We start from the raw sequence: 14,801 nt of genomic DNA on the forward strand, positions 1-14,801 counted from the left end.
TTTTGTTTTTGAGACAGGGTCTCTCTATGTGTCCCTTGATGTCCTGAAACCAGGCTATCCTTAAACCACCGAAATCTACCTCACCATTGCCCCAAGTGCTGGGACTAAAGGTTGCATCACTCCCCTGTCTAGTTCTCTGACAACTTACAGACCTCTGTCCACTAATAAATGTTGTAGAATATTATTTTAAGTTGTGTTACATTTGTTTATGTTGTGGAACGTTTATTTTAATGATGCAAAGATGTGTTGCACTCTTTTATGTTGCATTTGTTTAACTCTGTGAAACTGTGTTACTGTGCCTGTCTAAAACACCTGATGGTCTAATAAAGAATTGAATAGCCGCTGGGCGGTGGTGGTACACGCCTGTAATCCCAGCACTCGGGAGGCAGAGGCAGGTGGATCTCTGTGAGTTCGAGGCCAGCCTGGTCTACAGAGGTAGTCCAGGACAGGCTCCAAAGCTACAGAGAAACTCTGTCTTGAAAAACCAAAAAAAAAAAAAAAAAAAAAAAAAAAGAAGAAGAAGAAGAATTGAACAGCCAATAGCTTGGCAGGAGAAAGGATAGGCAGGGCTAGCAGGCAGAGAGAATAAATGGGAGAAGAAATCTGGGAAGAAAAAGAAGGAATAAGAAAAGGAGAGAGGACATCAAGGGCCAGCCACCCAGCCAGCCATGGACTAAGAGTGAAAGTATAACGTACAGAAGAGAAAGGTAAAAGCCCAGAGGCAAAAGGTAGATGGGATAATTTAAGTTAAGAAAAGCTAGAAATAAGCCAAGCTAAGGCCTGGCATTTATAAAAGAAGAATAAGTTTCCACATGATTAATTTGGGAGCTGTGTGGTGGGCCCCCAAAGAGCTAAGCTCAAAGAGCCAAAGAGTGAAAACATCCAACTACCACTAAACTGGAAGCACCTTGAGGGGCTTCTTATGAATTCACAGTTGGCAGAGAAGGCAGGAACAGAGTGGGATCGAGTCACAGCTGTGCCACTTCTCTGTGTGTTCTTGGGCATGGGGTCACTGTTGAACCCTTGCTGCTTTCCATCTCTGTCAAGGGGTTGGGGAGAACTGCGCCCTGCATGGAGTGCGTCTGGCTTTCCTCCCAGCACAGCTAAATGCACAGTCCAAGGGCAGGCTCACCATGCGGCTTAGGCGGTCAGGTGACAAAAGTTACCAACCAGTGGTTCTCAATCTGTGGGTTGTGACCCCCACAGGGGTCACAGATCGGGTCATACATTGCGATTCACAACAGTAGCAAACTGACAGTTATGAAGTAGCAATGAAAATAATTTTATGGTTGGGGGTCATCATAACATGAGGAACTGTGTTAAAGGGTCACAGCACTAGGAGGGTTGAGAGCCACCATATTAGACAGTCAGAGAAGCATTGGGGTGGAAGTGCTGGAGGAGAAAGGCAGACCGCAGAGGTGAGGGATGGGGTGGTGGAGGGAAGAAAGAGCAGGCTGGGTCTTTTTTATTCTTCATTGTTGTGGTTTTGAGACAGGGTTTCTCTGTAGCCCTGGCTGTCCTGGAACTTTGTAGATCAGTTTAGCCTTGAACTAAGAGATCAGTCTGCCTCTGCTTCCCGAGTGCTGGGACTAAAAATGTGCGCCACCACTGTCTGGCTTCTGTTTATTCTTTTCTTTCTTTTTTTTTTTTTTTTTTTTAAAGATTTATTTATTTATTTATTTATTTATTATGTATACAATGTTCTGCCTGCACACATCCCTGCAGGCCAGAAGAGGGCACTAGATCTCATTACAGATGGTTGTGAGCCACCATGTGGTTGCTGGGAATTGAACTCAGAACCTCTGGAAGAGCAGCCAGTGCTCTTAACCTCTGAGCCATCTCTCCAGCCCCTTTTTTTGTTTTTTAAGACAGGGTTTCTCTGTGTAGCTTTGGAGCCTGTCCTGGAACTCACTCTGTAGACTAGGCTGGCCTCGAACTCACAGAGATTCATCTGCCTCTGTCTTTCGTGTGCTGGGATTAATAGCGTGTGCCACTTCTGCCCAGCCCTGTTTATTCTTATAAACTCAATTTGCTGGAGGACTTACAGGTAGTGAGAGGGACTAGAGAGCAGTGCATATAGAACCCGAGCCTGCTTCCCTGTTCCCTGAGGACGTTTTGAGATTCCTGCAGGAGGCAAGGGTGAACCTGGAGATCTGGAGATAACACTTTCCTACTTGATTGAGTCCTAAAGGAAACCTTTCTCAGTTTTGTTGTTGTTTGTTTGGTTGGTTTTCTGTTTGTTTGTTTGTTTTTTTAGATTTGTTTTATTTGATTTTGATTTTCAAGACAGGGTTTCTCTGTGTAGACCAGGCTGACCTCAAACTCTGCCTGCCTCTGCCTCTCAAGTGCTGGGATTAAAAGTGTGCGCCACCGCGGCCGCCGCCACCGCCGCCGCCGCCGCCGCCGCCACCCGGCTAGATTTGTTCATTTTTTAATCAGGTGTATAAGTGTTTGTTTACGTGAGTGTGGGTGCCTGAGGAGGCCAGAGGTCTCCAGGCAGTCGTGAGCTACCTCACAGGGGTGCTGGAAATCGAACTCAGGTCATCTGGGATAGTCACACCTACTCATAACCAGTGAGCCTTCTCTTCAGCCCTGTTTTGTTTTTTAAGAAAGCAAACAGGTATATTCTGTACACAGGGTTAGCCCCACAACTCTGTGATCTTGTCATGTGACTGGTATATTTGGGCTCAGGGAGAGGTCAGTCAAACAAGTGTGCCGGAAAGCAAAGAGCACCAGCTCACCTGACCGCCCTGAGAGCCCCGGTTCACACTGCCAACTGAGGCTGAGCAGCCCTGGAGCGAAGCCACCTCAACATCCTTTCTTTGACTGGAAGACGATGACTCAGGGACTCCACCCTGCTGGGAAAAGGCTGAGCCACCTGTGAAGGCAGTTGTCTTTGCCTGGAGGTTCACTTTGTCCTTCAGTCTTTTAATTTTAAATTCTTTTTTGGAAGCCATTGCTTCCAAAGCTACCCCATAGCTGTGTAGAATCTTCCGGCTCATCTGAGTCTGGACTCGGGAAAACATAACCCTCCTCCTCCTTCTCGTCTTCATCTTCTTCCTGCCTCCATTTGATACTGGCTATAGCCCAGGCACGTTGTCCTTCCTCACTTTCTCTGAAGCTCCGCTACACCATCCTTCAGCCCTGAGGCTGCTAAGCCTGGCTGGCTTCCCCTTCTCCAACTCCCTTCTCCGGGCAGCTGCTGAGGTGTCCAGTCTGCCTACTGTTGTGCCCAAGTCACTACCCTGTTGTTTTTCTTCTAAATGAAATAGTTCTCAAGCTAAAAACAACAACAACAACAAAAACAAAAAAAAACCACCAAAAAAATTTTTTTGTATTTGGTTACTTCTTTGAGATGGGTTCTTACTACGTAGCACACGCTGGCCTCAAATTGGTGAGCCTCTTTTTTTTTTTTTTTTTTTTTTTTTTTTGGTTTTTCAAGACAGAGTTCTCTGTGTAATGGCCCTGGCTGGCCTGGCTGGCCTTGAACTCACAGAAATTCGCCTGCCTCTTTTTTTTTTTTTTTAAGATTTATTTATTATGTATACAGTATCCCTGCAGGCCAGGAGAGGGCACCAGATCTCATTACAGATGGTTGTGAGCCACCATGTGGTTGCTGGGAATTGAACTCAGGACCTCTGGAAGAGCAGTCAGTGCTCTTAGCCTCTGAGCTATCTCTCCAGCCCCGTCGCCTGCCTCTTAAGAGCTGGTATTAAAGACATGTGCCACCACCACCCGGCTACTTAAGTGCTGGTAATAACTCCTATCAACACGCCTGCTACTAAATTATCTTACGATTCTCACCTGGGAATACTCATCATTCTTCCCTCCATTAATGGGGACAAGAGTTACCTGTCCTTCAAATGCCGTTATTTCATTCACTAGTTTCTTCATTTGTTTGTCTGTTCATTTGAGACAGGGTTTCTCTGTGTAGCCCTGGCTGTCCTGAAACTGCTCTGTAGACCAGGCTGGCCTCGAACTCAGAGAGATCCACTTGCCTCTGCCTCTTGAGCGCTAGGTTAAAGGCATCAGCCACCACCACCCAGCTAAATTAATAGCTTTTAAGAGGCTTTCATTTATTATCCCAAGGTGTTAGTTCATAGAAAGCGAGGCCAGGAATGCTTAACACTAGCCCAAGACAAAGTAATTAGCCTCTGAACTTGCAAAATTTCATGACCATACATGCACACATAAACACACAACGTGCCAGAAGCCGAACATGGTAGGTCACCTACCTCTACAAGCCCAGCTTGTTTGTGTTCTGTACTCTCCTCTCCCCTGCCTGTCCCCTGCCTGTCCCCTGGCTGGCTTAGATGGAAGATATCAATGGCTCCCATGCCATTTGGATTTGACTTGGGCTTGGCCAGTGGGAAGTCCTGGCAGAGAATGGAGAAAGAGGGGACACTGAGGTCAGGAACTGTCCCTCTGGCTCATGCCCTGTGAAGCCTCTACAGGCTGGCCTTGTCAGCTGACAGGAAGTTAGTGCCCTCTTTGAGGCAGACAAATTGTACCCATAGGCAGAGGGTGGTAACAGCTTGGGTGCTGCCATCCCAGCTTCCTGTAGGCCTCTTGTGATTTCCCTCCACCCTGACCACACAACCAAACCAGTCTCTCTGTGTGTACCACCTGTGCGAACTGTCCAACTTGGACCACGTCCTTTGATTTCTCTTGGAATCTCACAGGCATGAGAGCGGGGTACAGAGTTTTTAAAAACTGTTCAGAATCACAGAATCAAAAGAAGATGTGAAGACCACGGATTCAGACAATGGCTTCCTCCCATCACCTATCCATTCACCCAATAAACGCCAACTACATCCTGCTCCATGCTCTTTTGTGGTTGTCCTTTAAGGCTGGGTCTCCTCACTTTGTAGCCAGGCTGGCCTGGAAGTTACTGAATAGACCAGGCTGGCCTGGAAGTTACTGAATAGACCAGGCTGGCCTCCAACTCCCAGCAATCCTCTTGCATCAGCCTCTCAAGCAAATGGGATTGGGGCACGGGTCACCATGCCTGCCTTTACCTGGGGTCTCTCTTAAGTCATAGTCAGACAGATGAGTAACCGGTGAAGCTGAGGGAAGGGAACAACAGAGAACAAAATGTGCTTTACTAGAGACTGGGACTAGTGTGCAAACATGATGGAAAGAGGAAGTGACCAGTGTACCTGGAAGCACAGGGAGAGAGAGCTTCACAGGGAAGGTTTCCTCTGGTTTACGGCACTAAAGACCTTTAAACGCTTGCCTGGAAACAAGGGGAAGAGGAACATTGGGATTTGAGGCAATCAGGAAATGTAGATAAATGTCATGAGAACTGATTGTCATTGGGGCATGAGCAAGTCATGGCTGGGTGTTCAAAAGGTGCTTTCTTTTTTTTTTCTTTTTGTTGTTGGTTTTTCAAGACAGGGTTTCTCTGTGTAGTTTTGGTGCTTGTACTGGATCTTGCTCTGTAGCCCAGGCTGGCCTCCAACTCATAGAGATCTGCCTGCCTCTGCCTCCTGGGTGCTGGGATTAAAGGCGTGCACCACCACCGCCTGGCTTCAAAAGATTTTTTTCAAAAACACAATGAACAAAGGAGACAAATACAGTGGAGGAAAAGAATAAAGGAAATGGTGTACAAATGTAACTAATTTCTTTACATTTTATTCATTTTTATTTTATGTGCATTGGTGTTTAGTCTGCATGTATATCTGTGTGAGGGTGTTGGATCCCCTGGAACTGTTACAGAAAGTTGTGAGCTGCTATGTGGGTGCTGGGAATTGAACCTGGGTCCTCTGTAAGGGCAGACAGTACTCTTAACTGCTGAGGCATCTCTCCGGCCCCCAAGTGTAACTAATTTAAACTTTAAAACTTACATAGGGAGCTAGAAGTGTAGCTCCGTGGTAAATGCACTTGCCAGCAAGCCTGATGACGTGCTTTCCTTCCCCAGAACCTGTATGGTGGGAAGGGAGAGACGAATCCTGATCTTTGTCTTCTGATCCATGTACCCACACACATACATGCACAGGCACACATACACACACTAAATAAATAAACAAATAAGTAATAACAATAAAACAAAAATGTAAACATCTAATTCATGGCACAGGACATGAGTACATTGAAATTCAAAATGGTTATCTAAGAGAAGAGAATCGTGACTAATATGTGAATTGCACCTAGAGCTCAGTAGAAACCAAAGGGAGGCAAATGAGTTGCAACATAGGCAAAAGACTAAAAAATTCCTGTGAGAGGCACGCCCGCCCTACAGCAAGTATCACAAAATGGTCATTGGTGATCAGGGAAATAAAAATGAAAGTCACTAGATACTGCTTCCATTGGCTAGTGTATGGAAAGGGGAAAATTATTATCTTTATATTAGAGAAATGAAGTATCTCCTTATTAACACGTGGCAATGTAATACTGCCCGTGATAAGGCACAGGTATGGTGTGGTCTGTGGCACAGTGTGATGAGAAAGTTACTGCATTTCTGTGGCATTCTTCCCAGACTATGACTCAAGTTGGGGGAAAATGTCAGGTACAAAAAATAAAAATACAAAAAAAAAATTCGAGGGCATTCTACAAAATACCTAACTAGCACTTTAAAAAATTTACATTGTGTGTGTGTGTGTGTGTGTGTGTGTGTGTACAAGCATGTGCCATAGCCACAAGTGGAAGTCAGAGGACAACTTTCTAGAGTTGGCTCTCTACCATGTAGGTTCTAGGGATCAAGCGCAGGTGATCAGGCTTGGTGGCAAGAGCGTTTGCCCACCGAGTCATCTTGCCAGTCCTGAACTCGTATTCTTGAAGACTGTCAATCACAGAAACAAGAAAAACTGAAGAATAGTCACAATCAGAGGGAACTGAGGAGATGTGAGGACTAACACAAGGCGATGTCTTGGTTGGGATCCTGGAGCAGAAGGGGAACCAATGAATCCAAATACAGTCGGGAAGCTTCATTATTAATACTATGCTGCCAGAGCGGAGTCATTGCAGCCTGCCCTGCTCTTGCAGAGGACCTGAGTTTGATTCCCAGCATCCAGGTTAGGATGCTCATAACCACATGTAACTCCATCTTCCTGTCTCAGACTCTCAAATCCTGTGATTACAAGCATGAGCCACCATACTACACTGACTTAAAAAAAAATTTATGAAAATTGTGTGCGTGCGTGCGTGCGTGCGTGCGTGCGTGTGTGTGTGACAGAGAGAGAGAGAGAGAGAGAGAGAGAGAGAGAGAGAGAGAGAGAGAGAGAGAGAGATCAGGTATGTGCAAGTCTGAGTGCAGGTGCCCTTGGAGTCCAGAAGAAGGTTGAAATTACAGACAGTCCTGAGCCACCTGACGTGGGTGCTGGGAATCAAACTAGGGTCCTTTGCGAGAGTAGCACTCACTCTTAACTACCGAGCCTCCTCTCTAGTCCTCCTTGCTCTCATGTTTTTGTTGTTGTTTTCTTTTGATACAGTGTCTTACTGTGTCAACTAGACTGGCTTCAAATCCATGGAAATCCTCCTGCCTCAGCCTCCTTTAGTCTTTGCAATCATCGTACACTGATATGACACTATCCCCTTGATCTACCCATGGACAAACTGGGAGACAGGAACATCATGACTTACGTATTGTGATGCCAGGATTGAACCAAGAGTCCTCTGCAAGCTAGGTAAGCACTCCCACTGGACAGTACATTTAAATGGATGATCTTTAACAAGATAATGCTTATTCAGAAGTATTCGGTTCAGAGCAAGTGACACAATGGTAGGACCAATCTCATCAGTGCGAGGGTCTCCTTTTTAGCCTGTCCATTGTCTCTGTGATCGTGTGTACAAATTCACAGGGTTCTTTGTTTTGTTTTGTTTTTGTTTCTTGAGACAGGATTTCTCTGTGTAGCTTTGGAGCCTTTCCTGGAACTCACTCTATATTCAAGGCTGGCCTTGAACTCACAGAGATCTGCCTGCCTCTGCCTCCCGAGTGCTGGGATTAAAGGCATGCACCACCACCACCTGGCTAAATTCACAGGGTTCTTGCATCAAGGTTTCTCCTGCAATATGAACACTCAGAAGGCTGAGGTAGGAGGATCATGAGTTTGATGTTTACCTGGGTTACCTTAGAGAAGTCCTAGAGCAAAAAATTCAAGCATTCAAACATGGTGGTGCACACACGTGGTCCCAACACTTGGTGGGGAGCTGGTGGGAAGATAACAAGTTCAAGGTCATCTTCAGCTACATAGGGAGTTTGGAAGTCAGCCTGAGCTACAGCAATTCTGTATCAAAATGAACCAAACAAACTGGGGGTGGTGGTCACACCTTTAATTCCAGCACTTGAGAGGCAGAGGCGGTGGTTCTCTGTGAGTTCAAGGCCAGCTTGGTTTACATAGGGAGTTCCAGTACAGCCAGGGCTACATAGTGAGACCCTGTCTGTCTCAGGGTTGGAGGAGTGGGGGAAACAAAGAGACAAACAAAAAACCCAAACAGACATAAAAGTCTAAGTTCAGGACTTCAAGGTACATGGGAGAAACGATAAGTGACACATTTAGGTGGTACCTGCTGGTACTGCTCTAAAGCTTATGTACATTTTCTAATTACGTTACCATGAGCTTGGCACTATTGTGCAGTATTACTGTGGAAGAAACTTGGAACAGACACTGATTACTCCAGGCCTTATAACTAGCCTGTGGTGGTGCTGGGACAGGGTCTAGACAGTAATCATCGGTTAGGCAGCCCCAAAGCCTCCTGGGACTGTGCCCTAGCCACAGGCTGTCCTAGGATTATTTCCTGATACTGTCAAGTTTTTATAACCTTCTCTATGTCCTAGGGGACCTCACAGGTGGTATTTCCTGGTCCTCCTCAAATCTGCCCTCTCTTGAGCTGGCAGCAAAGGCTTACTGAGGGCTGAAGAGAGGGAGAGGAGGATCAGGGTGCACCAGTGACTGGCTGTCTGGACTGGAAAGTACTGGAAAGTTTCTGGCTCTGCCTTTTCTTCTTTTTATTAATCTACACTGAGTCTGTGGTGTAGATTAAAGCCTGGCTGTAAATCTTAGCACTGCTTCCTCATAGCAATACAATCTTACGTAAACAGCTTCAAGATTCCAAACTCTGGTTTTCCATCTATAAAGTGAGAATGAGAATAATCACGACTGTGTGCTGATTCTTGGCTAAACAGCAAGACTTTGATCATTGACAAACATGGGCAGTTGATTTTCAGTTCTCAGTGACTGAACAACTGTGAGGCATTATTGATTCTGATCTTCTGGGTTTTTAGTGTGAAGAATGGAACCCAGGACATTTTGTTTGCTAGGCAAGCACTCCACCACTGAGCTATGCCCCCAGCCATCTTTTATATAATTTTATTTTATTTTTTGTTTTTTTTCGAGACAGCATTTCTCTGTGTAGCCTTGGCTGTCCTGGAACTGACTCTGTAGACCAGGCTGGCCTCAAATTCACCTACCTCTGCTTCCCAAGTGCTGGGATTAAAGGAGTGCACCACCGCTACCTGGCTACATATATATACATATACATACATACATACACACACACACACACACACACACACACACACACACACACATACACACACACACATATAAATTTTATTTTGATATAGGTTCTCACTAAGTTGCTCAGGCTAGCCTTGAGCTCACTCTATAGGCCTGATTGGGTTGAACTTGCAATCCTCTTGACTCAGTCTCCTGAGAAGCGGAGATTACAGGCCTGAGCTAGCACCAGACACCAAGCCTGGCTGATTCTGATCCTTGACCTCTTCGCTTATCTCCATTGCAGCTAACATTTGCCTTTCATCTGTTCTAGTGTTTTCTTAAAGTGCTAGAGATGAAGCCTGGGTCTTGCTCATGCTAGGACATCTGCTCCCATAACACTCTCTGAAGCTTCCCCCCTTGTGTGTGCATGTGTATAGTATATGCATACACGTGTAGTGTGTGCAGGTGCAGAAGCCTTGCACATGCAGAGGACGTCAGGTTTCCTGCTCTATCATTTTGTCTTAGTAACTGAGATGGAGTTTCTCACTGAACCTGGAGTCAGGCTGGTGGCCAGCAAGCCCCAGCAATCCTTTTGTCTTGTCCTCCACAGTGCTAGAGTTAAAGGTGTGTGTGTATACTTGGCTTTCTTTCTTTCTATTTTATTTTATTTTAAATGTGAGACCTGGGGATTTGAATGTAGTTCAATGAGAATTTGAACCCACTAAGCCATCTCTCCAGTCTGTTTCTGGATTCTTTTTTTTTTTTTCTTTCAAGACAGGGTTTCTCTGTGTAGCTTTGGTGCCTGTCCTGGATTTCGCTCTGTAGACCAAGCTGGCCTTGAACTCACAGAGATCCACCTGCCTCTGCCTCCCGAGTGCTGGGATTAAAGGCATGTGCCACCATGCCTGGCTCTGGATTCTTTTTGGTCACCTCCCAGTGTCTGAACCTATCCCTGGAAAATGTGAGGTTCAGGAAAGTCAGCAATGTTTTTACACTTAGTTGTCATATCATACTCTTGTTATTTGCAAGTATCTTTTTCTGGAAGGATTTCATATCCACAGGAGGTGGTGGCGACCCCTTTAATCGCGGCAGAGGCAGAGGCAGGCAAATCTCTGTGAGTTCCAGAACAGCCAGGGCTGTTACTCAGAGAAACCCTGTCTCAGAAAAACAACAAACAAACAAAACCAAAAAGTGCACAAATTCTGAGTGCTTGGTGAGCTTCCACAATATAACTGCTTTTGGGAATCTTAGTACAATCTGACAAAGGAACAGGACACTGTCAGGACTCAGAAGCTCATTTTGAGCTCTTGAGCCGACACATATCACTATCTCTACTCCCACTCCATGACCCATGCCTGTGTTGCTAGCCCAGCACAAAGCCTTGTTGACAGGTCCGGAAGACTTGTCAAACTAAAACGAACCCCTCTAAGGTAGTCTTGACTTTCTTGGCTTTAACTAACCCTTCTACAGAACAGGACAGCATTTCAATGATTTCAAAAATTCCCAGTCTGCCAGGTGGTGGTGGCCTACACCTTTCATCCCAGAACTCGAGAGGCAGAGGCAAGTGGATCTCTGTGAGTTCGAGGCCAGCCTGGTCTACAGAATGAGTTCTAGGACAGCCAGGGCCACACAGAGAAACCCTGTCTTGAAAAGCCAAAAAAGGAAAAACCAAATTCTCAGTCTGGGCTCAGTGGTAGAGTGCTTGCTTAGCATAAGCAGGGTTCTGTGTTCAAATCCTACTTACTCAGGATAAAAAGATTTCCAATGACTGCACCATACAGATGTAATTTCTTGAGCTTTCCAAATTCCAATCATCACCATTCATTCAAACTTCAGTTTCAGCTGTCTGTGGTGGTACACAGTAATCCCACTTGAGAGGCAGACGCAGGAGAATTGCCAGAAATTAGAAGTCAGGCTGGGCTACATGGCAAGACCCTGTCTCACAAAACAGAGAACGTGCCATTCTTGGAAGCTGTGTTCTGCCAGCAGGTAATAAAAATCCTTCTTCACTCTTTAAACCAATCAAACAAATAAACAGACTCTTGGTTTTTTGTTATTTCACTACTGCTATGGGTGGAAACGTGCCCTTTCAAAAGGAGTTGAAGCCTTACCCCTGCCCACCCCTCAATGCCTGTGAATATGGCCTTATTTAGATGAGTACCCTTTTCGTCTCTTTGAGACAGAATCTCCCTATGTAGCCCAGACTGGTCTGGAGCTCACTTTGTTGCACAAGCTGAACTCGAGTCGAAATTCCTCTTTCCTTAGTCTCCCAGTGCTGGCAGTTATGGGTGGGAGCCACTGCTTATGGCTTAGATTGGACTTTTGAAGTTGATTAAGCTAAGGTAAAGTCATTAGGGCAGATTCCTCACTCAATTTGACTAGAGTCCTTATAAAAGGGAACATTTGGACCTAGAGACAGAGACAGGCAGGTTGGAGTTAGGCTGCCACAGTCAAGGGAACCCAATACACTGGCAGCAAAGCACCAGCAGGTGGGATGCAGTAACAGATTTCTGCTCACACAGTCCTTAGCACAAACCTACCCTTGTGAGCATCTATCTCCATTGCAGATTTCTAGTCCACATTTATTTATTTATTTAACTTATTTTGTGGCGCTGGGCATCGAAATCAAGGCTTTGCAAATGTAGGCAAGCACTCTGCCTCCTAACCACGATCCAATCCCTTTCATTCTAAACATTTCACATAGATTACTTCACCTAGCCATCATGTTACCCGTTTGTTATAACCACTTATCTCCACGTTACAGTTGAGAAAGCTGTGAAACAGAGAAGCTAAGTAACTTGCTCAAGGTCACGTGGTAATGAGAAACTACTTTGAAGACGGTATAGTATTTCATTCGTGTTAGACTGTACTTTTTTTTTTTTTTTTTTCCCCAAGTCTGGGTCTCGGCTTCCTCTTCTTACGTGATACTTCCTTCCCTCGGCGACAGGGGCCGCTGCACCGCGCGGGCGCTGACAGGTCTCTCTAGCCCGCCGCGCCGGCTGCTCGTTGGTGCCTATAAATGGCTGCGCTGTGCTCAGCGAGACATCAGTCCGCTGCCGCGGGACTCGGCGCCGTGTTAGGGCTGGAGGTGGAGCTGGAGCTGACCGTGAAGGAGCTGCCGCTGGGCCGGGGTGCACCACTGCACTGCACCGGGGTCTCAAGGAGGGGTGTGTTGCTGCTGGCTCACTGCGAGCCGCCTCCAGCCTGCGCCGAGGCGCCTTCCCGCCAGGCCGCCTGCCTCCGTCTTCCGCCTCCCTCCATTTCCCCGGAATCTCAAGCCCGGCGCGCCTGGACCCTGGCTCTCCTCTGGGTGGGGAAGCCTCAGCCTTTTTCCGGCTTTACTCCTTTCTCTCAGGCTGGCCTTCCAGCCTTCTCTCTCCTTTTCCTGCAGTGGCTCTCACCCTTTTCGGTCCCCTCTACCACAGGCTCCTTACCCCTTCCGTTTAGCCGAGTTCCAGCACCCCGGTGATTTTCCTTTGCTAAAGGTCCCATCCTTCCTTCCTCCTTTCCCCTGCCGGTGGTCCAGCCTATTCTGGCCCTTCCTATTTCTTTAGGACGCTGTTTCCCCGGTTGCCTTCTCCCAGCCTGGAGTTCTAGATCTTTTGGGTTTCCTCCCTAGTTCCTCCAAGGTACTTGTCCCTTTTTTTTCCAGCTGGACTTTCAGATCGTGAATCTCTAGAAAACGAAAATACCTCTCTAAACATGAACTTTTCCTAGAGACTGCTCCAGTCTCCCTTCATCTGCAGACTCCTTACTACCTATGTCCCAGGTCTTACACTCACTTCCCTAAGGGCTGAGGCCTCCCCGGCTGAGGGAACAGCATGATGCTCCGGTGGTCTGTCGTCTGGGGACTTTCTCCACCTCGAATCTTCTCCTCCTTGCTGCTGGTGGTGGCCTTGGTGGGACTGTTACCTGTTCTCAGGAGCCATGGCCTCCAGCCCAGCCCTACTGCCAGCACCATCAGAGGTTCTGAACCACCACGGGAACGCTCAATTGGGGACGTCACCACTGCTCCTTCGGAGCCCCTCCACCGCCCAGAGGACCGCAATTTGACCAATGTATACATTGGACATGGCGTTAATTCACTTCGAAAGGCCTTTCCAGTCCTGGACATTGACTACTTACACGTGCGCACACCGTTCGAGATCTCCCTCTGGATCCTCCTGGCCTGCCTCATGAAGATAGGTAAGTCGGAGGTGTGTGATGGTGCTGCCGCCGCCACCACCACCAGATAGGTGAGCTTCTTGCCCCATTTCTTACCAGATGTGGCTGCTTGGGATCTGAATGAACCACTCCTGTGATATAGGCATCCTCCTTTTTATGTTTGGTCCTTAAACTCCGACTCTGGCTATGTGATCTGGTGGGACCTTCCAAGATGAGAGCTGGGATTATGTAGGGGGAAGGAAGGGATCAGGAGAGTGCACAGCATTTGAGGATGGGATGCTTCTCATACTAGGTAGTTTCAGTAAAGCTTCCAAGGCTTGGCAGGTTTCCTATGGCTTGGATCGGACCTAGAGAGAAGCCGCTGCTGAGCTGTGTGTAAGACAGGAGGATCTTTTAGCAAGTGGCACTTTCTGCCCTGTCAACAGGAACCAGTGCGATTTATTACCTTCTTCGTGAGAGGGTGTTTCAGGACTTGGCCTGTCTAAGGATTTTGTATATCCTAAGAGACCAGGTATGGGAGACTTAGGAGTGTGGTAGAACATCAGGGATCACCAGAGTCTCATTTTCCTTCATCCCCAGGGTAGTATCTGTCAGCTTTGCCCACCAAGGCCGGTCAGATGCCCGAGTCGGGTTCCAGACCAGAAATGCCAACCATTATCCAGTTCATAGGCATTTCTAAAGTCCATTTTGGGGTGGCAGGAAAGTGGAGGAAGTTGAGGTTTGATTCAGGTTTGTACCCGACTGACTGGGGACGTTGGCTACACATTGAAGGAGAAGAGGTAGGGAAGAGCTAGGTCTAAAGAGATTCCAAAATATTCTTTTTTGAAGAAGGGCATGGAAAAGCTGTTCCCTCCCCAAGGGTTGGGCACCCTGCCCAGCCTGAGCATCCTGTTCTGCTGGGTGATTGGTGAAGTTCTCCAGAGGCTGCAGAGCCCAGAAGTCCCTGGAGGTAGTGTCTAGGGGGCTTTGCAAGCTGCCTTACGTTTTTCAGTCCATTTTCAGCTAACTGTGGAAGGCACAAGGTACTGGGACTCTGCTCCCCTCTATACTTGAGATTTGGGCTTTGAGGAGTTAGAGACTGAGTGGGAAGCCTTGCAGCTTTCCCAAGGACACTGTTGCCAGACTGGTGTGCCTGGGCAAGCTGCGTGAACTAACTGATGCCTCTGTTTTGATAGATCCAGGAGCTGGCTTCCCAGCGCA

The 14,801-nt window shown here is 47.0% G+C and overlaps 1 protein-coding gene across 1 annotated transcript in view; it reads left to right on the top strand.

Moving 5' to 3' along the window:
* Positions 1–12,459: 12,459 nt before the first annotated feature.
* Positions 12,460–14,801, top strand: part of Slc9a1 (solute carrier family 9 member A1) — a 57,517-nt gene continuing 55,175 nt past the window's right edge. Inside the window, exon 1 of the mRNA XM_059255123.1 lies at positions 12,460–13,622. Within this exon, the coding sequence (XP_059111106.1) occupies positions 13,259–13,622 (364 nt within the window). The 5' untranslated portion in view covers positions 12,460–13,258. The remainder of the gene's footprint in view (positions 13,623–14,801) is intronic.

Source organism: Peromyscus eremicus, chromosome 2 (assembly GCF_949786415.1).
Source record: "Peromyscus eremicus chromosome 2, PerEre_H2_v1, whole genome shotgun sequence".
NCBI classification, from domain to species: domain Eukaryota; kingdom Metazoa; phylum Chordata; class Mammalia; order Rodentia; family Cricetidae; genus Peromyscus; species Peromyscus eremicus.